Source organism: Gekko japonicus, unplaced genomic scaffold, assembly GCF_001447785.1.
Source record: "Gekko japonicus isolate JY-2015 unplaced genomic scaffold, Gekko_japonicus_V1.1 scaffold64, whole genome shotgun sequence".
NCBI lineage: Eukaryota > Metazoa > Chordata > Lepidosauria > Squamata > Gekkonidae > Gekko > Gekko japonicus.
In genome coordinates this window covers 1429860-1454009 of record NW_015170277.1, presented here as the reverse complement: position 1 = coordinate 1454009, position 24150 = coordinate 1429860, and the positions used below count along the sequence as shown (strand labels likewise).

The 24150-nt window shown below is 43.4% G+C and overlaps 1 protein-coding gene across 2 annotated transcripts in view; it reads right to left on the bottom strand.

Moving 5' to 3' along the window:
* ATP2A2 (ATPase, Ca++ transporting, cardiac muscle, slow twitch 2) overlaps window positions 1-22935 on the bottom strand; it is a 65345-nt gene extending 42410 nt beyond the window's left edge. For both annotated transcript variants that reach the window (XM_015417689.1, XM_015417688.1), the window contains exons 1-5: window positions 22131-22935; window positions 20911-20928; window positions 20739-20821; window positions 7533-7637; window positions 2426-2564 (exon numbers count right to left, since the gene is read on the bottom strand). In XM_015417689.1, coding sequence (XP_015273175.1) covers window positions 2426-2564; window positions 7533-7637; window positions 20739-20821; window positions 20911-20928; window positions 22131-22248 — 463 coding nt within the window. In that variant the 5' untranslated portion in view covers window positions 22249-22935. The remainder of the gene's footprint in view (window positions 1-2425; window positions 2565-7532; window positions 7638-20738; window positions 20822-20910; window positions 20929-22130) is intronic.
* Window positions 22936-24150: the final 1215 nt, after the last annotated feature.

Below are 24150 nucleotides of genomic sequence, written 5' to 3'. Positions count from 1 at the left end.
ATCCTGGAAGCCCAACAGTTGCTTGGTGCTATTAAGTTACTGCCTGGCAAGATATGGCTAAGGGCAGATACACAAAAACTCATCGCCTATGTTTAGAACCCATTTCCTCCTGACAAAAGAGATGCTTTTTTTAGAGTTAATGACTGTGCCTTGATGCCTCCCCCCAAAAAAAGCCTATAAGGAAGCACTCCTCAACATTATGCACCACTGATATATAGGAGATAGCTACCACCTGGTTATTTACACCAGTCAACGGTGAGGTGCACTTGCCTGGCCATACAAATGTCATTGGCACTCAGCCTAGAATTCCAAGGCCAGATATGCATCCCAGCATCAAGTGATTTGTTGCTTCCCTACATGGCCCGCATTTTGCGGGCACTGTGTCAAAGGCCACCCAATACGCTTATACTTGTGACAGAGGCATGCACATAGTCTCTCTCACCTTCAGGTCTTGACACTAGCTATGGAACACAGTGTATGTACTCTTTGCTGCCTATCCTGAACATTTCACTAGGTACACTCATTTAATTCACGAACCGTAACAGGGCAGACTACACAGAATATCCGGGTTCATTTCGAAGGCTGTTCTGTGAACAGGACCCTGCCTACCATCCTAAAGGTACCTACCATCTTGGCATTGTTGCCACTATGGGAGTCACTGGCTATCAGAATAACCATGTCAACTTTGTCAGCACAGTAGTTAAATGTATGTAATCAGTATCGAAAGACTCAAGCTGATAACAAATTAAGTGCAACTGATCATCTAAACTTACTGCCACTACTAGTTGAAATTTAGCAACCTATGCAATCCAACGATTAATTTTCCATCAGCAGAACAGACCCCCCCCCCGATACACAGCCCACTGACCACGACAAAATGCTGTTCCAGAGGGATGCAGGGGTCTGCAGTCAAACAGGGGAACTGGAGGAGATTGCCCATTTATCCAACACTATACATTCAGCAACATGAGGCAGAAGATACAGAATCGGGCATCACAGCAAATCAAAGCAAGCTATCTGCCATACACAAAGATACCTCAAAAGGCAATATATTTGCATCAGGGCATGTATCAGATTTACAATCAAAAACGTTTTCTTTCAAGGTGTATTGATACTGTAACTATAGGACTGCAAATATTTATAATTTAAAACGGAGTCCACAACCTTAAAGCCATTCAACACACCTCAAAAGGATGGAAACTGGACCCCAACCAACAGAGACGTTTATACTCCAGTTGAAGGGGGGGGGGGGGACCTGTCAAGTGTTAGCGTCAAATAAAGGGAATTATATTATGTTTTTAAGTACACAGTTTCACGTTCATCTCAGCTATTTTAAATCAAAACATATTGTGGCTAGAAGCTTCTAGAAATTGCTTACAAAACCTCATTCTACAATAATTGCGTCACAGAGCTCTTTGCTATACGAAAAGGACTAAGATGGCTAGTTAAGCCAGTACAACACACTGGTGAGGTGAAACTGAAGGATATCATGGAGAGAAGAGCTAGAGAAAACCACAGCTGCCTCCCCACATATACTATTCCATAAAGGCTACTGTATCATGTAACAGCAAAAGGGGAGAGCTGGCAATTGGGAGTAGGGAAGTGTTAAAAGAACTATGCACTGGGCATCTTATACTGGAAACACAGGCAAGAAGCAGCTGGTAGACCTGCTATATCCTTTACAAGAACATACATTTTCACCATTAACATACAGCATACAGAGTTTTGCTCACTTGGAAATACTCTGAGCAAATTGAGTCTTTTTTATTTACTGTATTATTGGACTGCAAACCACCCCACCACGCATCTCAGCTAACTGGTGGGTAAAAATGCTTGAATAAATATATCAATAGGTTAAAATGCCAACTAAGATTCAGGCATACTAAGAGCCTGACTAGGTCATGCAGTTCCATGAACATTCTTTACAATGGAAGCTCCAGGCCAATACTGTAGCCCTGTGCCAGAGCCAATGGTTCTCCTGTTTAGGTCACTTCATGTCAGGTGGGCCTTTTTAGCAGCAAGTCTGTACCGCTGGATGCAATCAGTTTTCTTCCCTTCACAGCATGGAAGTTGCTGAGGAAAGGGAGGAGGCAGACAAAAGTATTCTGCTGATAATGCAGGCACTCAACATACCGGCAAGATTTACACAACCCAAAAAATGGCAGAAATCTGATTACAAGCCAGCTCTCCAGTACCAGTTCAGCACAAGCAGGTCATCCAGCAAGAGAGACTGCATTGGGTATGAAGTCAGCAGCAAGATCCCCATCCGTTTTAATGACTCTGGAGCCCATTCTAACTCACACTGTCTGTACCTGAACAGTAAATCAATTCATAAGAACTTAATGTATTGCCAACTCATCACTTCAAAAGCTGTAACATAAAAGGCATTTTGAGACACATGTATTATATAACAGTAGTATCTCACCAGCTACTTCCACAATATCACCGGGGATGATGTCTCTAGCTTTTATCCTTTGGACACTTTTTCTGTCTTGTCGATATACTTTGCCCATTTCAGGTTCATATTCTTTAAGAGCTTCAATAGCATTTTCAGCATTTCTCTCCTGCAAGAGAGGGCAAAATTTTAGAGGTTCCAGAAGACAGAAGCACTAGCTCTCACCACTGAAGGTGGCAAAATGCAATCAGCTTCCAATTTTCCCATTTATACCATTAAGCACACAGTAGCCTGTAACTAGACATATCATGCCGCTGCAGCAAGCCGAGGAGGCAGCCTGCAAAGCATCACTGTCAAACGCAGTCTACAGAAGCCACGGTGCCTCACTTCAGTTCATTTTACATCCTCTCTAGGATGTTTGTTATGGCACGGGCAAGGAGGTAAGGATAGTTTTAAGACAAAGGCTCTTCCTGACTGAGACAATCCCTCCACTAGAATGCTTATTCATAATCAAAAGAAGATGATTATCTCATACATAAAATGCATGAAGTACTTATTTTAACACAGAAATCTCTGCCTCAAAGCATATTTATTACAGTGACTAACAAAGAAACCAACCCTGTTATTTCAGAATTCAGCATCAATCCTTATTCTATTCCCGCCTTCATAGCACTCAAGACCCTATTTTGCTGGATACATGCATATAGTCAGCAACCTCTAGATTTGAAGCTTGCCCCAAAGCAACTTCTTTCTTGGTGGGTTTTCAAACAGAGGCTAGATGGCCATCTGACAGCAATGCTGATTCTGTGAACTTTGGCAGATCATGAGAAGGAGGGCAGGAAGGGCTGCATCAGTGCTTAGTTCTCAAGGCCCTTTCTTACACACCCAGGGAAATGCTGATCACCCCCTCGAGGTCAAGCAGCAATTAATCTCCCGGCCAGTTTGGCCAGGGGTCCTGGAGGTTTTTTGCTGCCTTCTAAGTATGGAGCAAGGGTCACTGGGTCACATGTGGGGGGAGGTATTTGTGAATTTCCTGCATTGTGCAGGGGGTTGGACCAGATGGCCCTGAAGATCCCTTCCAGCTCTATGATTCTATGAAAGCCTTTTTGCTCCAGTAGTGAAAAGATAATGGCTGGCATTTCACACTCACACTTGTTAACAAAATAGCGAATATCTCTTTTAACACAGTAACAAGAATGGTATCATAACAGAGAAAGTATCAACCCCTCATCATTATTCCAGTTTGGACTTGCTAGCTGTCCTCACAAGAGTGACTGTATGATTATGGTAACCGCATTTTTATTGCAGTTTTATGGCTACTGTTGTTTAAGAATCTAGGTTTCGGTCCAGAATACCCAAGGGACTGTTTGCTTGAGTACAGCACTGTCCAGATGTTATGTCCACTCTCTCAACCCCTTCTCCTTAGGCCCCTGGCTTCTGGTGGCTGCTGCCTGGAGTTGCCTTTCCCCTTCCCATCACTGAGGAGCTTTTTGCACCAGGCCAAATCTCACATAGCTTTTAGGTAATCTGATGATTATTCCTGTTGGCAGCAGTCGTTTCCTTCAGCAGTAGTTTCCCCCCTATCTTATCTGGTTTTTAAAGTGTTACTTTTCAAAGTGCTGCTTCTAGTCTCTTAGTATTTTAGATGTTTTTACACTAAGGTGTTATGATTTGTCTTTTATTATCTTATTGCATTGCAAACTGCTTCAGGCATGTTTACTGAAAAAGCAGCAGTACGTAAATGACTGAAATAAAAAATAAAGATACAATGAATAGGACTTTCGGTTAGGAAAATTGTTTTCACCTAGACGGCCTGATGGTGAAGGTGCCATAAACTATCACAAGCTGTCAGAATTGAAATGTTTGAGACACCAGTAATTTCTGTTCTCATGTTTTCATTGAAAAGTCAAACGCAAGCATTGGGCTGTGGTTTGTGCAGCCAGTACAGGCAGATTCAGAAATAGTGCAAATCATGGCTTAAGACATCAAGACTTTTCATCTTGTCTCAGTTATGAATTACTCTAGTCAACTACTTTGACAATCATGCAAAAAAAAAAAAAAAGACGAATGCTGAAAATCAAATGTCTCTTCATCTCTTCCTGCCACTGTAGCTAGTTTGCAAGGGAAATTGCTATAACATGACCAGACCTAACCAGGCCTAATCTAAGGCAAACAACAAACAAAAACATTGTCTCCTTTAACAATGCCTGTTCAGAAGCTCAACACAAGTATTATCTGCACTATTAAGCTATTAGTTTTTTATTATGATGGGTCATAATAAAAAAGTTATTCCATATTTATTTATAGGTTATTATGTTTTTGTTACAGCTTTTAAAAAAGGACAAGCCAACTATGAAGAGTTCAGGATTAGGTTTAGTAGTAGCAATAATAAGGAAGTATGGCCATTAAAAGATAAAACTCTGGAAGCTGAAAAATAAGTCTGGATCCTAAATTTTTGGGGTGGCTCCTAAAGCCACAGAAAATCTGCCAAGTCCGGGATCTGTTCCAAAAGAGCATTTTCTGAATGACTATTTTAAAACATTCCATCTGTGAAGGCAAGAAAGAGGGCAGTCCAAAGAGACCTGCATTAGGGGGACACATTACTCAGACTACCTGCTCCAGATTTATTCATACATTTGCAAACACATACTGTCCTAGCTTGCGTGTTGTGGCTAGGCCATAGTTCGCCTGCTGGGATCACGTTGCAGCTTCCTGAACTTCCTTCCTCTCCCTCCCACTCTGTGCACATAGAACCCCTCCTGTATTTCCTGGCTTGTGCCAACCAAAATTCGCTACAGGGTCCACTCTGTGGCTTTTCCTAGCTGGCAAACTATAGCAGAATACAGTTTAAAGATAAGTTTGCAGACAATATGCAATCCTACTCAACCACCATTCAAAATCTGGTGCTTTTTTTAAGTCTGTGGTAGCTACCCACTGCTCCATGTCAAAGCCATAAAATCAAAACCTAGTAAAATCTAATAAAAAGTGAAATAGCTCATCTGCTTGAACTCCTGTAAAAGCAACACTATCTATTCAAAGTTATGAGTCAGAATCTGGCAGCTCCTTCTTGGCAGTGGCGGGGTAACGCATGGAGACTGCCATCAATATTTATGTTACCATGGCGCTGTGGGACAGATTCCCATTATCGCCATACATTCAGAAGTGACTCTATCTGGACCCTCCCTTTTCAAACATTTTGTAGGCCCAAGTTTTCTCTTGAATACTGCACAGCAAAGCCTTACTTACACAGACCACTCTGTCATCTAGACAAAAAGGCAACTGCAAAGCATGGGGAGTGCAGGCATATTGGTATGCAAAACGCTGTGAGGGAAACTTATAATGGAACTGGGAGCACTTCAACCACTGCAGCTAAGGTTTGGTTCTAAACTAACGGTTTGAACAGGACTCCATTTTGACATCTGTAGTATAAGCAATACTGCACAACTAAATACCTTAAGAGAACCTGGGGCAGTGACTATTGGATGAACTGGGCAAAGGGAACTGTGACAAAGTCAAGACAGTTCAAGGTTCCAGTTGTGATTAAGTAGGATAGAAAGTTTGCTGGTGATCCAATTATGTGCTCTACTAGCATCTGACTTAGTGTAAATACTAGTAGCCTCTATTCAACCACGCTGATCGTGACCCAGCAGTTACAGACGTTTTTAAAAATGCACCTTTACAGTACCTAGCTGTTATATGTTTCAAAAATAACATTATTGCTACTACCAGAATTTTACTGAGCACAATTAACACAATTTTGAAATATGCAAAGTAGAGCCAGACACATTTCAGCATCAGCTAGAATATGTCTTATCAACCCCTTTAGAGGGTTCTACCGATTCTGAAGAGCTTGTTGCTCTCTCCACTTTACAGCTGTTAGAGGATGGAGAGAAGTTTTTCTGCCACAGAACACAGAAATGGGCTTAGCTGTAGATTCTCAATATGGCATCATACATGTGGATTGGGAATACTGCAAAAACAGGCCATACTGTTCACACCTAAGCACAGTAAATGGTACTTTTGTACCAAGTCTTGCCTTGCCATGACACAATGATTGTAGGGCAAAGTGAGCAGGTTAACAAAGGCCAGTCCAGCTAAAGAACTCTCCTAGGCAGAACTCCTACTGAGCCTCAGTACTCAGGTGCAAGATAACATGCGAATATTGCTTACTACAATGTATCAGATTTACAGTTTGGGAAGAAATCAGTAAAACTCCACTTTGCCCATGCCGTCTGAATGCAGGTATCCGGGCAAACAGGAGGCTGACTGAAAGCTTCCTGGTTTGGCAAGCCTTTATTCATGCTCTGCATGCAAGGGGCATGGCAGACGGGAGGAAACGCTTGAGGACAAGAACCAGCTGTGCTAGCGCCTAATACTGGAGTTTTCTGTGATGTCTGAACATGGCCAGAATTTGAGCTCAATTTAAGAACGTGCAAGGATTACAGCAATAATGTAAAAAGAATTACTTTAGCTGCACCCAAGGGCTTTGGGTATGTTTAACGAATTTTTTTCTTTTCACTAACATACAGAATACCAACATAGATCCCCTAAAAGAAAAAAAACTGAAAGGCTGAACATCTTGCTTCTCTCCATTCCAAAACATACTCCGTTCTCTATCAGGAAACCCAAAGAGTGGCAACCAGAACTCAAAAAATTAATTTAACAGTGAAATGTTTTATATTTGCTGTCTTTTGTCTAAATTGTATTTTTGCATTTCTCTGTGAGCTGCTTTGAGTCCCAAAGGGAGGGAAAAGCAAGATAGAAATACTTAAGAAAATTGATTCATGCAGTAGCTCCTTGGTTTCAAAAGGCTGCCATGAAGTATTTCAAGGGGGGGGGGAGAAGCGGGGGACGCTGCTCTTCAAGAAAGCCCAAAGCTTCCTTGAGTGCACTGAATTAGTTACACGGCTCCTTGGATACTAGCCAATCTAGAATGCACAGCCTCTTTCTTCAAGAATTGAGAAGGCACAATTTGAAACACTTCCTCAAAATGATATCTAAAGATCTCACAGCTTCCATCACTGTAACATATGGCAATTTTAATTCAAAGCTGTTTAAAATTCATATGTATGAAAAGCACCCTCACTGCAACAATGTTAATTTCCTAAATTCAGCATTACAGAGAGTGTTTGCTTACCTGCCACACACCAACAATTGCATTAGCAACTAATATGAGTAAAATTACAAAAGGCTCTACAAAGGCTGTTACTGTTTCTTCACCTTCTTCAAACCAGGCCAAAACCTGCAAGAGAAATCAGAGTTACAAACATGTACACACTTAGATGGCATTTTCTTTTAACATGCTACAATAATCTCAATTTCAGCAACAATTTATTCTCCGGTAATCAGGTATTTCTCTAAGATTTACTGAATCATTCCACTGGGTCACATAAACCACACCTTCGATGCAGAAAACAAATTGTGTTTCATAAAATCAGATTCCCTCACCTGGCTCTTTTCAAATGACTTGCAATTTGCACATCGAAGACACTGGCAAGAGAATTTTATCCCTCAAAAACTAATCACTAAGATTTGTCTTTGAAAACAAAGCCTAAATGTTAAATATACACAATCACACCAAATGAAAAAATAATAATAATTACCCTTTATCCTGCAAAGGCAAATAATTACCCTTTATCCTGCAAAGGCACAGGGCAGATTATGTGGCCGTCTGAGGAGCTACACCTCAAAATTGAATTAGGAGATTTAATTCCTAATTCTTTCTTAAAAACAGGCTTTTATAAAAATTGTTCTAAACATAATGCAAGACCTCAGCTTGCATTTTTATGCTCAGTTTGGAATTTTGAAACTGAATCAATGTTGTGTTTATCTAGCCAAAGGAGTCTCAGAGTGGCTTACAACTGCCTTCCCTTCCTCTCCCCACAACAGACACCCTGTGAGGTAGGTGAGGCTGAGAGAGCTCTGAGAGAACTGTGACTGACCCAAGGTCACCCAGTTGGCTTCATGTGGAGGGGTGGGGAATCAAACCCAGTTCTCCATATTAGAGTCTGCCACTCTTAACCATTACACCATGCCGGGTCTCAAACAAGAACTAGGGGTGGGAAGAAGAAAAAATCCACATCAGGTAAGTGGTATATGGGAAAGAGCTGAAATTCACTCTCACACTGCGCAGCCCCAATCTAAACAGCTACCCTTACCATTAAGAATCCACAAGATACCCCCCCCCCGGCCATTCATTTACAGATCTCACAAGGTCTCCTCTAGTTTGACTCTAATAGTAGCCACACATGGTCATATGTTTTGCATGTTTTCCAGACACACACAGCTTTCAAAGTATCAAAGAAGCTTTAAAAAGAACAGAATTTAGATAAAGGCAGAAAATGGTCCTGAGATCAGAGGACTTCTAAGCCGCTCTTCATCTAACCAACTTCTTAAATTCCTACTGCATTGCCCAACAAAATATCCTGGAAACTCCATGGACTTCCTGAGGCTGCTGTGATGAAGAAACACAACAGGGAAATTCCCTCTACAAATGTGCCAAATGGGGCACTTTAGGTCATGGCCAAAATGTCCTGTACTGGATTCATTCAATTTAAGTACGCTGGATTAATCTATCGTCACTTGGAGGACTTCAGACTGTACAGTGATTAATGAAGAAGGTAGTTACTACCATCCTTAGTAACAGGAAGTACAAAGTGACTAGTGCAGAGATCATCATAAACTGGGCGCAAGCAAGAAAATCAGGGATTTCCTTCTGGGTAGCTTTAAGGTAGCAACTCCCGAACTGAAAATTATTGGAAATTGCTAGATGGTTCATAGGCTGCAGAAGTTGGGGGTGGAGGCAATGCCACACCAACAACTACAGGGGTGGGAACATCTAGGTCAGCCGGTATGACAGCATGGAATATTTATAGTGACAAGCCTCCTCAAACAGTTCCATAGTTGTGTGCTACATCAGTTTCCATAGCATTGCATTCAGAGCTCTGAACAGCTGTACAACCTTGACTACTCCAGAAAATAACATGGAAACAAATCTCCTACTAGACAAGCACAAACCACTGGGATAGTCCAGAGGAAGACTGGCATTACCAACTCCAAAGTGTTTCAGCATTTGTATTAGCCATTCCCCCTCCCTTTTAATGAGGAAAATAAGATTACAGCAGTGTCCTAAACGGCATAAAACACCCAGTTCGCACTCCAAAACTACATCCTGGCTCTTCTAAAATGGCTACAACTACGACATCATTAGCCACTTGATGGAGCTCCAATCATGCAGCTACAATGTACACCGAAGCAGACACTCAACAGCGGAGTGCTGAAAAAAAGAGACCAGTATTAAATGACCTCCACAGCTGCATTAACAAGTGACAAGTAATATGGGCAATGTGTTTTTAAAACTGGCCACAGTCAGCATATGATATCTGGACGGTTATATACATCTACCAATGCACAAGGTATTAATACATACTTGCCGGAATTATGAAGAACAGTAGCCTCTCCTTATGCAACATCTACAGTTTTGTAATGTACGAACATTTTTATTCTGGGGTCACAGAGAAGGTGGATTGCTTAAAATTAAACTTTCTCCACAGTGAATGGCACAAACAATTGCCTTGCATCCCATAAAAAATTTAGTACATTTTTATCCACCGTCACTCAAAGGCACTCCAGGTGACATACACAGTTCTCCCCTGTACCACTTTATCCCAACAACCTTGTGAGGTAGGAGGGGGTGTGAGAAAGTGACTGGCCAAAATTACTGATGACATCAGGATTATTTGTCAGTGAAGCATGACTTTCTCGCCTCCCCCTTCTGCTGCAGTTCAAAATGCTGTGAGGGGGATACAAGAAACCGGTAGGAACAAAATGAGGGGGGGGGGGGAATCTGCAAAAACCTTCACCACTTTCCCAGCAGAAACGTTAGGCAGATCCAAGCCAATGGCATTCTAAACACTGAAGCTTTAATAGATAGATTAAAAAAACCCATTAAAGACCAATACAAAAGGACAGGGATCTATTTTTTAAGTTCTAAACTATTTACAGCTTTAAATTGTTTACATATCTGTCATATTTATGAATAAAAGTGCTAAGTGAAAGTTTTTAAGTTAGTGTTAACTAGAGGCATGGGTCAGAGGCCACATTTCCATAGCAGGTTCTTTTAGCGGTAGTATGACTTCAGCTTTGAAACTTTCATTACAGCTGCATATTGCCTTTTTATTGCATATTTAATACAATAAAAAGATATATAAAAAGATATGCATATTCTTTATATTATGTACAGCAAGTACAAGGATAACATGTCTACCCAAACCATTAAAAAGTGGAATAATGAACTCTCTCACACTTTGCAAAATCCATCTACTGCACAATCCTCAAGCATAAAGAGTCTAATCTGGAGGTATCTCTACTTGGCTAAGAGAATATACCTGATCCCTATCTCCTCTAAACACTTTAAGCATTTGGTGAGACGTCTTAACTATTCAGTTTTTCCTTTATAACCATAATAAGGACCAGAAAGCCAATACTCAATCTGAAATTCTTCTTTTCATAACAAAACAGGTGTCAGGGAAGTCTGAAATCACCTGCTAGGTGATACAAGCCACTATACACAAAATATATGTTGATTCTTACAATAAGTCTTAGTCAATGCTAAAAGTAATGTGAGTATTATCAACTACAGAAGATAATGGATACAGAGCTCTGTCATTTGTGTCAGTCTACTTCATTAGAAGCAGTTAAAAGACCATGCTGTACAGCTAAGTCCGGAATTTTTGGAGTAGATAAACACATTTATATACCATGCCCATATAGCACATCGAGCAGCTCTCCCTCCCTTTCCCACATGGTCAGACCTGCAAATTAGTCATTCCTAATAAAATGCCCTTCCACAAAAATGCAATGAATGTGCGAATCCATTTCCTACACTGGGATCTCTGAACAGATTACTCTTCTCCCTTATAACTCTAAGAAGCCATTCAATTCTTTTGGGACATCATGGTTACTACATCTTCCAAGAGCCCAAGAAAATCTAGTGGAGTCTTGAAAAATTATTTTGGCTGCAAATGAGCTTTCATAGGTTTCCGCCGCATTATCATATACTACTTTGAGATGAGAAATCAGTTGACAGAATGTTTTGGAAGAACTCTTAAAAGGAACACTCAATAAGGATTACATATGAAAGTATGGAATACAAGAACAATATTACTCTCAGGCTTTACAGTGTTGGGAAGAAACTATAATCTCTGATCCAGTCTTCACTGAAACAGTTAAACTTCTCAATGAGTTCCCCTTCTGCCCTCACATTCCATACAAGCATTCAAAAACAGCTGTTTGAAATTGATTACTCTAAGGCCTAATGAAATAGGGAAGTAAAAATGTTCAACAATAGGACTGGCTATTTAGAATTTGTTCTTTATACCATATTTATGTCCATTTAATTCCCCCCTCCCCAATACAGCCCAGTCTGGCAACAAGGACATTTTCTGCAAGATACGTATGATTTTACCAGTGTTCTGTCTAAGCAGCACTGGTGACATCAAGTCTTCTGACTATGCTGCCGATTAATGGGCACCTAATTCTGTTGCATGCTCCTGCGTCGACTCTTGACGCAATTCCATCATGTTGTTCTTATTGCCCGTTAGCACTCTTAAACTGGGAGGGGGATGGGATGCAGAGACAGAATGAACCCCCCCAAAAATAGTAGCCAGAGTAATGAGGGCAGTCTTATTTGGATGCCCTGCAGGATGCTCTGTTGTGTTTGTAAGCCTTCATTATAAACTGCTTAGGCTTCCTTCATCAGCCAAAGCTGAAACAGTCACATTTTTCAAGTTCTGAGCCCTCTAACAGATGCCATGCTAGTGTGTGACAGATCCAGTGCCCTACTCTGCAGTCAGAAGTAGTAGAATCTGGACACAGCTTTACCATGACAGCTGCTGAACTAAAACTAATCTTAAAGAAAGGAATAACAATGTGAGTATGTTACTGCCACAGTGCTCACCTTTCCTTTATAGCAAAGGATTGCATGAAAGGGTCAAGCAACCCAACAGAAACCCAACAGAAACGAAAGCATTGCCCATGTACAAACAGGAAGGAGAAAGAGGAAAAAATTCAGTTTGTGAAAAACGTATGATTAACACAGTTTTCTCCTTTAGTTATCCCACTATGTTGTTAACATATTTTGAATGCTTAAGAAGGAGATCCTGGGACCAGTTCAGGGGTCCTGAGATGAGCTTGCTAGTGGCAGCTGTATCTGGCAAGTACCTGTCCCAAAACAGAACAGAGGCTGGGGCATGCCCCAATCTTGCCATGCTTAAAAGGTCTCACTGTTTTCAAGTGCCTCCAAAGCTCAGTGTAAAAAAAAGAAAAGAAAACCTTTCATTTGAATTGGGGTGAGAGGCAGGACAAATTATGGCTTGCTACCAAGGGGAACCCATACTTGTGGATCCCAGGCCAAAGCATTTTGTAACTCTGCCAGAAAACACTCTTTATCAAAGCTAAGATATAAAAGATTGAATGGTAAATCCTGGCACACCTGATACCCCAAGTAGATGCTGGTTATCATTGCCAATGGATATTTTGCAGGAAGAGCTCTTCAACCATGCAATCCATGGGTGCCGTGCAGCATACTGTTCTAAATTAACCATGAATGCAAGCTCAACGAAACAAACTTCCTTTTCAAAAAGGTACACGGAAAGACAGCAAGGATAAGCAACTCTCTTTTGTTTCTTTATTCCAAGTTAACACCAAGTTTATTTTTGATGCTACTACTTTGTAGATGGAAGTTGAATCACCTTTGCGAGCCCCCCTAATTGATTCATTCATTGCTTGCAGAATTCCAGTATCATAGAACTAACCAGAAAATTTAAGGTAGGGTATGTACATTAACAGAAACAAACCTTGTAACTACAGCAGCCCAATTAGTTCCTGATCCTTATCTGACCGGTTGGGAACAGACTTACAATTAAGACAGCCAGGAACAATTTGGTCATGAAAGAAGAAAACTAAAAATATTGCAACAATTCCTGTGCAGATTTGACCACTTCACTGAATGTCACATTAGTGATTATTATACACCACCAGTGCGATATGACTAATCCTAAAGCAAAGAGCATGCAAAGCAATAGATTACATCAATAATCCATACATCTACTGACCCACTGTGGAGAAGGAAGGGGGAGAATCACTTGAAGGAGGAAGTATTTCAGAGGCGAACAGAATACATACCCCACCTAAGTCTAATTAAACTAATTCATTTCCCTGTCCAATCTTGCTAAAATACAGTTTTGTTAAATGTTAGATTGCATATTTAGTACATTTTATGGATTCGACAGTCCCTTATTAACACCATCATTTTTCTCACCCTCTCTGGAGTGCCATCTGGACTTTTTTTACTATGATAAAGCCTAATTTACCATATTTAATTTAAAATTAAACAAATAAAAGCTTTCTTTGCAATAACCCTGACAAGTTATTCCACACAAGTTATTTGGCCATACGGGGAGCTGCCAAACATCAGTTCAGATTGTTTCATCTCTTTTCAGGATTCAAAGTGAGCCAACTCTCATTCCACTGAGAATCCCACAGAAAAATGAAGCTATCAACAGAAGGAAGCTGATGAGCCACATTAACTCAGTCTGCTGCCTTCCCTTACCTATTTATTTGTATCTATTTGTTGCTACTCTCACTTTGAGAAGAGGAAAACAAGGGTTATCTGAAATCAATGCAACTACCTACTTACAGTATCTTGCCAAGGTGATCCCTCTTAAACAGCTCCTTTTTAAAACAATTCTGCAACTCTTTCTAGTACAACTTTTTGCAGAACGATACTATACAGTTTTAGTCCACAAGACACAACATGTCGAGTGACATGTTGTGTTACCCAAACTACCACCGGCATACAATCCTTAGGCAGTTTAAGAGCCTCCCAAGATTTATTTGATCAATTATTTTGCCAGCATCAGATCAAAAGCCAGTCTGTCAATCAGCTCATTAAAAGCACAATGGAGTTAAAAACACATAAAATGTTTTACGATCCTTATCAGATAAAAGTCTAGATATTCAATTTTCATTTACATTATACATCCATCAAAGAAATTCATCAGCCATTTTCAAACACCCTTTGTAAAAAAAGACAGGCTGCACAGTGAATAATATTTCTACTTCAATCCTTTTTCAAAGGCACAGAGTTTGATAAAACAAATCCACTAAGAGCTGTCAATGGAGGTCATGGAAATAAAATGAGTTCTTCAGGATGAGACAGGCCTCACTCACACCAGACCCCTTCATCCAATTTTAGTGGAGATGTCACATAACATTCACTGCTTTGTCAAAAGGAGAAACAAACAAACTGAAATCACTGTTCAATGAAGTGATCTTACATAACAGGTGGAATCCCTTCTTTCATTCATAGGATAGTAAGACTATCAAACCCATGCGGCTCTTAAAAGGTGGAGGAAGTTTTGATTTATCCAAAAGCAGAATTGTCTTTGTAGTTAGAGTAGCAACGAAAGCTGGTAGTTTGATGACTACCTGAATTCGTATTCAGGTTACAAACATGCTTCCTGAGCTATATTGGGTCCACTTCAAGAAGTGCCATCAGATAACACATGCAGAGATTAGTGAAAGCTAATCCACAGAAGTCGGAAAATGCCAAAGCTAGAACATTGTGTATGAATGCAGAGCATGAAAAGTATTGTGCATTACTCCTAGTATAACAGATACAAGTAGCTAAAATGATCTCATGCTCCAATAAATTCATCTTCTATGCTGCATCTTCTATGCTACAGAAGTACGATTGTGTGTACTAAACTCTTTTGCTACATCAGTGCCATGGTCACTATTAGACGTTTCACAGCAAGCTGCTATGCTCAGGATAATAACAGAAAGCTGCACTTCAAATGAATACATAATCATTAGAACTGCACCCAAGAAACAAAGCGAGTGTTGCAGGATGTGATGCTGGAAGAAAGGCCTCTCCAAGAATGGGAGCCTAGCTCAATGGAAAAGTACATGCTTTATATGCCTAAAAAACCAGAGCCAACCCCCAGAAATGAGCAGTGGAACTGGGGAAAAAACTCTGCCTGTCAGGCATTAATGATCCACTGCTAGTCAGAGTAGACAGTGCAGGAGAGGATGAACTAATGTGTCCAGTTCAGGATAGGACTTAAGTATCTCCCAATGCATTGTTAGAAATTATGTATACACTCCCCTGAAGCCACAATTATTTCCCCCTTCTCTTGAATGCCTGCCTACTATGCTGTACTTCTTCACAACAGTGCATAAATCCAGATATATGGGAAAGTCATTTTCCCATTCCGTTTTTCAAACAATTCACAAACAAAAAGGCATGCATACAAAACTAGCTCAAAATCAATTTCTTCCTGGATTTCTATTGCTAATACTGACACGACCTATACTTTTAGTTCATGTTCATTTTTGTGTACAACCTTGTATTGCTAAACATCCATAATTGCTCAACATCCAAATTATCATATGGAACTTTATAATACCAGGTATGTTAACAGAGAAATGATGTATTCATCCAGCGGTGAGGACGAACATTTTAGATCACACTTATTCATAGCACAATGTAGCATCTTACAGCACAGACCACTCCCCCCAAAATTGCTGTCCTGTATTCTCAAGACTTTTCGAATCCATGCAAGCCTTGGAAGTTAGACAGTTTTTCGTTCTTGACCCAGCGTTCTCACACTTGGCCTTTTAAGTATCTCTTTGGAAAATGAATGGTGCAAGATCATTACTGAACAACTCAGTTCTGCACTTATTCTAGGGGGAACAGGTTTAAACACTTTACAATCGAATAGTTCCAGCCTGCATTATAACACCAGCAGTCACAACTGTCCCTGAATTAATGCACGGGGGGGGGGGGGGGTTATGCAATGTCACCTTTTTACTTAGTAAACTGTATATTTGATCAAAAACTAACAGATGTCATGGTTTCAGCAAGGCAACACATATCTCAGTTTTGTCCAGCAATGAATTTGTAGGTCTAAATTTTTTTCTAATCTGTAGAGACTCATCAAGACCAAACCCAACTGCAAAAAAATCCTGATTTGCAGAGGACTATATATCAGAACCAGTGTTCCCTCTAAGCTGAGTGAGTGTGAGCTAGCTCACAGTTTTTTAGCCTCCGGCTCATACATTTTTGTCTCAGCTCAGGCAGGATGGCTCCAGAACACACTAATTTATGCAGCAGCCAAATCGCTCGCTCACCACTTTAATGCCAGTCGCTCACAAAGTAGAATTTTTGCTCACAGGACTCTACAGCTTACAGGGAACATTGATCAGAACCCACAGATGATTGCTTAACAACACAGTTCAAATGTTACAATTAGTTTTGTTCACCAAATATAGTCAATGGTGATCCCCCCTGCAAAACCTAGTCTGCAAATATCTTCAATATGCATAATACAAGTCTAGAATGTCATTTCTGAATTTAAACAGAATTAGATCATGCTATTAATAAATTCAGTTCAAATATAAACTGTGCTATGGAAGTCGACAACCATTTTGTGCTACTATTGTGAAATTAGCATACTCCAAAATTAGTTTTGAGAGATTAGAACAAGCTGTGTAAGAATAGCCTCACTAGTTTCCTTCCAGGAAATTGTTTTAGGAAAACAAGTTCCCAACAAAACTGAAAATGTGTCATCATAGCAGTTAAGGAATACCAGACAATATATGGCAAGTTATCTCCAAGTTTGAGCCATCTATCTCTAAAGGTCAATTTCATGTTGCTTATTGAGTTCTGATGTAATGTTGGGTGATTGAGGCCTAAAGAAGCCAAAATGTTGGGTGATTGAGGCCTAAAGAAGCCAAATTAGGGCTATGCGCTTGGTATAAACTGAGCCGAAAAAATACCCAATAAATACCTCACTGGTATTTATCGGGTATTTTCTCAGCCAATCACTTGGGGAGCTAGTTGTTCAGCTACTTGAAAATGGCCACCCTGAAGAATCCCGAAAATATTGGGGGTGGGGGGCCGCTGAATAGCCGCAGTTAGAGGACATTTAAAGGGCTCTCAGTCCCCTTGAAATGCCTTTTTTCTCTGCCACTGGAAAGAATGGAGGATGGGAACACCTTCTTCTGGGGCCCACAGAATTGGACCTCCCGGACCAATCTTTTTGAAACTTGGGGAGTTTTTTTGAGGAGAGGCACCAGCAGCTATGTTGCAAATTTGGTGCCTCTACCTCAAAAAACAGCCCCCCCCCGAGCCCCAGGTCAATTCTCCATTATAGCCTATGGGGACCATTGAGTATAATGGTCCCCACAGAACATAATGGAGCCAAAAAAATTCAGCAATCCTGAATATTTCCCAAATCCCAATGCCATACAGTTATTTGGATTCAGGAATATTGGGAAATACTGATATTTTGGGGGTTCAATATACCCTAACCAAAAAAAAAAATGGATTTTTTTTGGTGCCCACTCCCAAACAGAATAATCTCAACTGCAAATGCTTTCAGAATTCACCACAATAATAACCAACTGCCATTCAAATATAGTTTGAAACCAGAAGTTTTTATTAAGGGGAAATAATCATCTTCTTTGTTAAATGAAATAGACATACTAATCAATTCAGGAACTAATAGGTTAAGCAACGACTCAGACCACCTCTGATCAAATCTATTACTGATATTATGTCCATTTTTTTTGAGAGGGCCAGAGTAGCCCTATTTTCTACCACTCGCCAAGACATGTAACTGTCATCTTAAGCAGCAGCTTCCTACAGATAAAATGCCCACTCATTCAACACTGGTACTGCCAAACAAAACTCACCTTCATAAGGGAAAAAACTCAGAATGACTAAGCCCCGTCTCCAACAAAGCAAAACATGCCAACCAAAGGTTGGCTGCCCTGATATGTGCATACCAGAACTGAAGCCCCCCCTTTCTTTGAAACAGCGTGCCAGCATGTCCTGATATGTGAAATCCTCACCGGCCTAGAAGCACCAGCAGACTATGCTGCATAACAGTACAAAAGATCACCCTCCTTACTGTCCCAAGTCAATTTCCAAGGGCAGAACAAGTCAGGATTGTCTCTGTTTTCCATTTTAAAAGGCACCAAGAATATGGAAATTACTTGAGAAACTGCTATTTATATTAGATGTATACTCAGGGAGAAACATGGATAGGGAGTTCCACACCCATGCTGGCGCTTCTTCACAAACACTGGATTTCTCATGCTACTCCCTCCCGTCACATCTTTCACAACCTTGAAAAGCTGCTCCAGGAAACTGTGGAATCATCTGGAGCCAGGATCAATTCACTGCACAAGCAAGCTAAGTGGCCACTCGAGGAGCCAGAATCTGAAGAGGATGGCAGCAGGAGAGGAGGCAGTGTGTGTGGCTTGTGCCCGTGTCTACATCCCTGACCTGCTCCACCACTGCCCACTCTTCGGGAGGGCGAGTTCTAGCAGTGTCCAGCTTGCCTTATTCCTCAACCCCAGACAACAGCTGAACAGCTCAAGTGGAGATGATCTGCCACCGCCCCAGTGCCTTCCTCAGTTTCCTAGGATGAGGAGCTCTCAGTCTCATGTGATATGGGCTTGGGAGGAGATTGGACACCAGTAGCTTCCCTGACAGTGGGAGGAAAGCAAGTTCTAGGAGGCTCACCTTCCTTCTGGTGATACTGGTAAGGGAAGCGACAACCCGTGACCTCCCCAAATCCCCACTTCCACCACCTCTGGGAAGAGGATGAGCTCTAGCAGATCTAAGAGCACCTCTGGGGCTCATCTTCTCAAATGCATGTATGGTGGTGAGGTGATTGGTAACTGGCCTCCAGGATGTGCTTGGGACAACAAAATGCCTTCAGCCCTCTCAGGAGCAGCCAGACACAAGGGGCTATAGTAGGGAAGAAGAAATTGGATTTATACCTCACCCTTCACTACCCAAGGAAGTCTCAGAGCGGCTTACAAGCTCCTTTCCCTTCCCCTCCCCACAACAGACACCCTGTGAGGTAGGCGGGGCTGAGAGAGCTCTGACAGAAACTGCTCTTTTTCAAGGACAGCTCTTATCAGAACTATGGCTTGCCCAAGGTCATCCAGCCAGATGGAAGTGGAGGAATGGGGAATCAAACCCGGTTCTCCCAGATTAGAGTCCGCGCACTTAACCACTACACCAAACTGACTCTCCTTTTAGCAGAATGGGAAAACTAGAAAGCCCCAGTACAAGCAAGGAAGTACTAGAGTACATGCAATAAGGGCCGCCTCTGTGGAACCCAACCTTTTCTCGGGTACTTTTTCAGGGTATACAGCACTTGTGTCAGTGACCCTCACAGTAACCCTGTGAGCAGACTCAGGTAACGAGCAGACTTATGCCCAAGGGCATTAGGAGCTTCGGGGCCAAATAGGGATTGAGACCTGGCTTTCCCCACAGTCACGCATAGTGCTATCTAGTGCAACATGCTTAGCCCTCAGTAATTTAACCAATTCTCTTTGAAGAAAATCTGCCCAATTTCTCCCTATTTGTTGTTTAGTCGCAGAGTCGAGTCCGACTCTTCGCGACCCCATGGACCAGATCACGCCAGGCCTTCCTGTCTTACGCCGTCCTCCCTATTTACCTTGTCAGAAGCACATGTACAGTGACCGCCTGTGTTTTTGATTTTTTGCTACATGCCTCCTGTTCCCCCACAATTACACAGTAGGCACTGGACAACAATAACCTACCCCCTTTGTAAAATACATATATATTGAGACCCAGCTTCACAGCCCCATCCCACTGATTTTGCATGCAAGGCAAGGAGTTTATTTTACAAGAGGCTTCCCAAAGGTCAGTTACCAAATTTGGTCAACAATGGTGCCATCACTGCTGTCATCGTTCTTGTCACTGTCAAGAGCAACAACTGTCACCTTGCTATTATCAGCAAGGGAGGGCAACTGGAATATTCCCCATGCAAATTCTATTTACAGTTTGCATTGCATCCAAAAAAAGACTTTCAGTCTCAGTTAGTTTCATAACAATCAGCTGCAAAAAAAAAAATATCAGTTCACCTTCCTATTGGGGCCAAGGTTAAAAGGCAATGCTGGGCAAATCTGCTTCAAGCCAAGGTAAAAAATATCCCAGACAAAGATGATAATATTCATCCAAAACCATTTCTTTCATCCAGCTTAATTTATATACAGTTTGGACTCCACATTAAACATAGCTTTTCATGGGGATGTTCCAGAGAAATGAAATTTGTTCATAAGGAAGCACATTAAGGATTAGGATCTGATTTATTGTTTTAAGATTTAAAATGCCCAGTCTTAAACTGAACACCCAGTTTCATTTTCTCAACATTTTACACACAGCAAATTAAGAAATTCAGGCAAACCCAATACATCAATATATACATATACATCAAGGATATAATAGAATACTTACAAAAGATATACACGCTGCCAACAACAAAATTCTAACTAATAAGTCTTCAAACTGTTCGATCACGAGCTCCAGTAAAGTTTTTCCTGCCAAGATAAAATGTAGGCACAAACTGTAAAACACACACTGTAAAACATGCAGAGAAATATAACCAATGCATTATAAGCTTGCTTACCTTCTTCAGCTGGTAGTTCTTTAAGAGGCAATGATTTTCCCAGAAGCATGTGAAAGAGGGGGGAAAGAGAAAGAAAAAGTCAGGAAATTTCATTAGTTAACAGTATCCCCGTCACCAATGCTTCTCAATTTTGTTCACAATGTTCTGTTACGCTAAAACACTCAACTGGAAACATTTATGCAGCAAAAGCTACATCACTCTTACAGCGCCTTCTATCAATGAGGCAGGCAGATAGACAGCTCAGGCCTCATGCGGTTAAGTGTGTTTCAGCAGTAAGCTAGTGAGGTTACAAATTCAGCCAAGTCATCACTGGTGCCAACTGTAACTTCTAATGCAGCTCCCCACACACCGGGTCAAAGGCCTTGAATGCTCCGCCACCCTCCCCCCCCCCACCTCCAAACATGGATTCCTGCCCCATCATTTTCCGGAAGAAAAAAGAAAATTGAGACAGCTATAGTAGCGACCACGATGCTATTCTGAGATGGCTCCTGGAACCCCCTCCCCCAGTGCTGATTTCCTATTTGAAAACAGATTTTTAATACACGAATGCACAAAATTTCCCAGTGGGTTTTTTTTTGGGGGGGGGGGGAAGAATCCTTTGGAAACCTTTTTTTAAAATAAAGAGCAACCTCTGGCAGGGACCGGGAGCCAAGCCGGAAGGAAAGCATGGAGGAAACAAGAGGTCAAACAGGCAGCAGAGAGAAGCAAAAAAAAAACACCAAAACCATAAAGGAGATGGGGTGAAAAGAAAGCAAGAAGTCACCCCCTTTTCTTATAAAACCCGTCTCTGTGTGTGTGGGGGGGAATCACTGAAAGGTGAAAAGGAAGCCGAGCTGACAGCTTGCAGGTTTGGAACGGCCCCAGCCGCCCGGGGCATGCAGGAAACCCACGAGGTGGATTCCGAGTCAGCCATCTTCTCCTCTCCCTCCCCCCCCCTTTCTTTTATTCCGGGTCCTGAAACAGATGCCGGGTTTTTTTGTCACCCCCCGCGTGTGCGAGAGCGTCCCCCCCACCCCACCCCGGGTCCGTAGTGCCCGAAAGCCCTGAAAGAGGCCCAGAATGGAGACAAGAAGGAAGAATAATGGGAGGGGGGGAGATAGACAATCCCCAAAGCATCTTTCCTTTTCCAGGGGAAGGATTGGAAGGGGGGGAGGGGGTTAAGAGAGACAGACACAGACAGAGAGGCAGCCAGGCAGCCGCGTCCTCCGCTCCCGCCTTACCGTTGGTTCCCCACCGCTCGCGGAGCTTCTTGACCTGCTCCAAGCTGAGGCCGGTGCTCTCGTTGACGCTGAAATAAGCCAGGACTTCCTCCACGGTCTTGGTGTGCGCGTTCTCCATGGCGGAGGCCGGGAAGCGGCGGCGGTGGCGACTGGGTTCCCTGGCGCGCCTCCTTCTCCTCGTCGCTCTCTCGCTCTTCCTCTTCCTCCTTCGCCGCCGCCGCCGCAGGAACCAAGCGCGGAGCCTCGGCCGGCCACCTCGCCCTCCCTCGCCCGCCCCTACGGAGCCCCACGCCGCCTCCGCCGCCTCTCCCGCTCTGCCGCCACGCGCGACAGCCGGCGAAGTCCGGACCGGGGGGAGGACTAAGGAGGGGGGGGAACGATCAGTTGTCTCTTTCCTCTCTCTTCAGCGACCCCCCCGCCCTGAGAAGAGCGGCTGGGGGAGGGGGAAGGGGCGGTTTCCCCTCAGGAGGCGGCGCCCCCCCTTTTCTACCCCCGCCCCTGAAGACTGGGGGCCCCCTTTTTTAAGGGGAGGGGGATAAATCGGTCACGGAAGGCCGCCCCCTTTAAAATCGGGGGGCTTTTGTCACTGAGGGAACTTTGAAGGAGGGGGCTGCAGATGTATGGCTTGTTTTCCCCCTCAGAGGTCGGAAGGAAAAGACAGTTTGGGGGGGGGGGGCTCCGCGGTCCAGTCGTCCCTCCTCGGTTCCCTCAGGGGGGTGGGCAGCCACTGTCCCCCGGGGTGGTGGTCCTGAGGCCCAGGCCGCTGGCGGAGGAGGCTTCCCGGCTTTCTTTCCTTTCGTTCCCCTCAGAGAGCTTAGAGGGAACACTGGTCCCAAGGCCATCTAGGAGCACACACACCCCTGCAGTCAGGCCCGCATGCCCGGCCCCTCCCCTCTCCTGGGGAAGTGCTGCAGCGGCCTGGTGCAGAAGGGGCTGCAAGTGTCTGTGCCCCCCCCCCTCGCGAGCTAAGCAAAAGGACGAGGAGAAGACAGACAAGACTCCCACCCTGGCCTCCTGCAGAACGCTGCCCTGGCAGGCGCCTTCCCCGGTCCTCCTCCTCGGATGGTGTGCTGCTCCAGACTCCCTCTCCTGACACCCCGTGCCCATGTTCTTCCTCTCCCTCCCTCCCTCCCTCCCTCTCATCGCAGAGGGACACAGCTGGCGATGCCTCCGAATCCGCGCTCCTGAAATGCATCCAGTTGTCTTGTGGGTCTGTCAAGAAGATGCGCGAAAGGAATCCCAAAGTGACGGAGATCCCCTTCAACTCCACCAACAAGTACCAGGTAGGGTCCGAGGCTGGCTGGGGGGGGGGGCCCGGGGGGGGGGGGGGGGGGGCGCCTCGTTTTCCCCCTCTGTCTCCTCCCGCCCCTGACGTGAGGGAGGCCGCGGCCGCCTCCTCGCGCCTCCGCCGGGCTGAGGGGAAGAGCCGCTCCGTGCGCCCGCCCGCCCGGGCAAGGGCTGAGCCGGCCGGCCCCCTCTTTGTGGCTGGGAGCGGAGCGTAAAAAAGAGGGATAAAGTCAAGTTCAAGTCAGCCTTTATTGGCATGAAAGGGGCCCCTTCTTTTTTCACCGCCGCCACCCTCCCTCTCTGGAACGTCTCCTGTTTCAGAAAGCGCAAACACGACGTGGCCCTTGACAGGGAGCGCGTGTCCCAGTGACAGGATGTTGGGAAACAGAAGGAAATGGGGGGGAACTGCAACAGCTTCGCGAGGGAGTCGGTTAGTCTCGCTGTGGCCAGTGTTCCCTCTAAGCTGAGTCAGTGTGAGCTAGCTCACAGTTTTTTAGCCTCTGGCTCACCCATTTTTGTCTCAGCTCAGGAAGGGATGGCTCCAGAGCAAACTAATTCATGCAAGAGCCAAATCGCTCGCTCAAAGCTTTAATGCCAGGAGCTCACAAAGTAGAGCTTTTGTTCACAAGGCTCCACAGCTTAGAGGGAACATTGGCTGTGGCCCGTTTTTAATTTAATGCTTTCGTTCTTTGTTGAAACGTTTGTATCCGACCTTTACTAGGGGTTCAAGGTG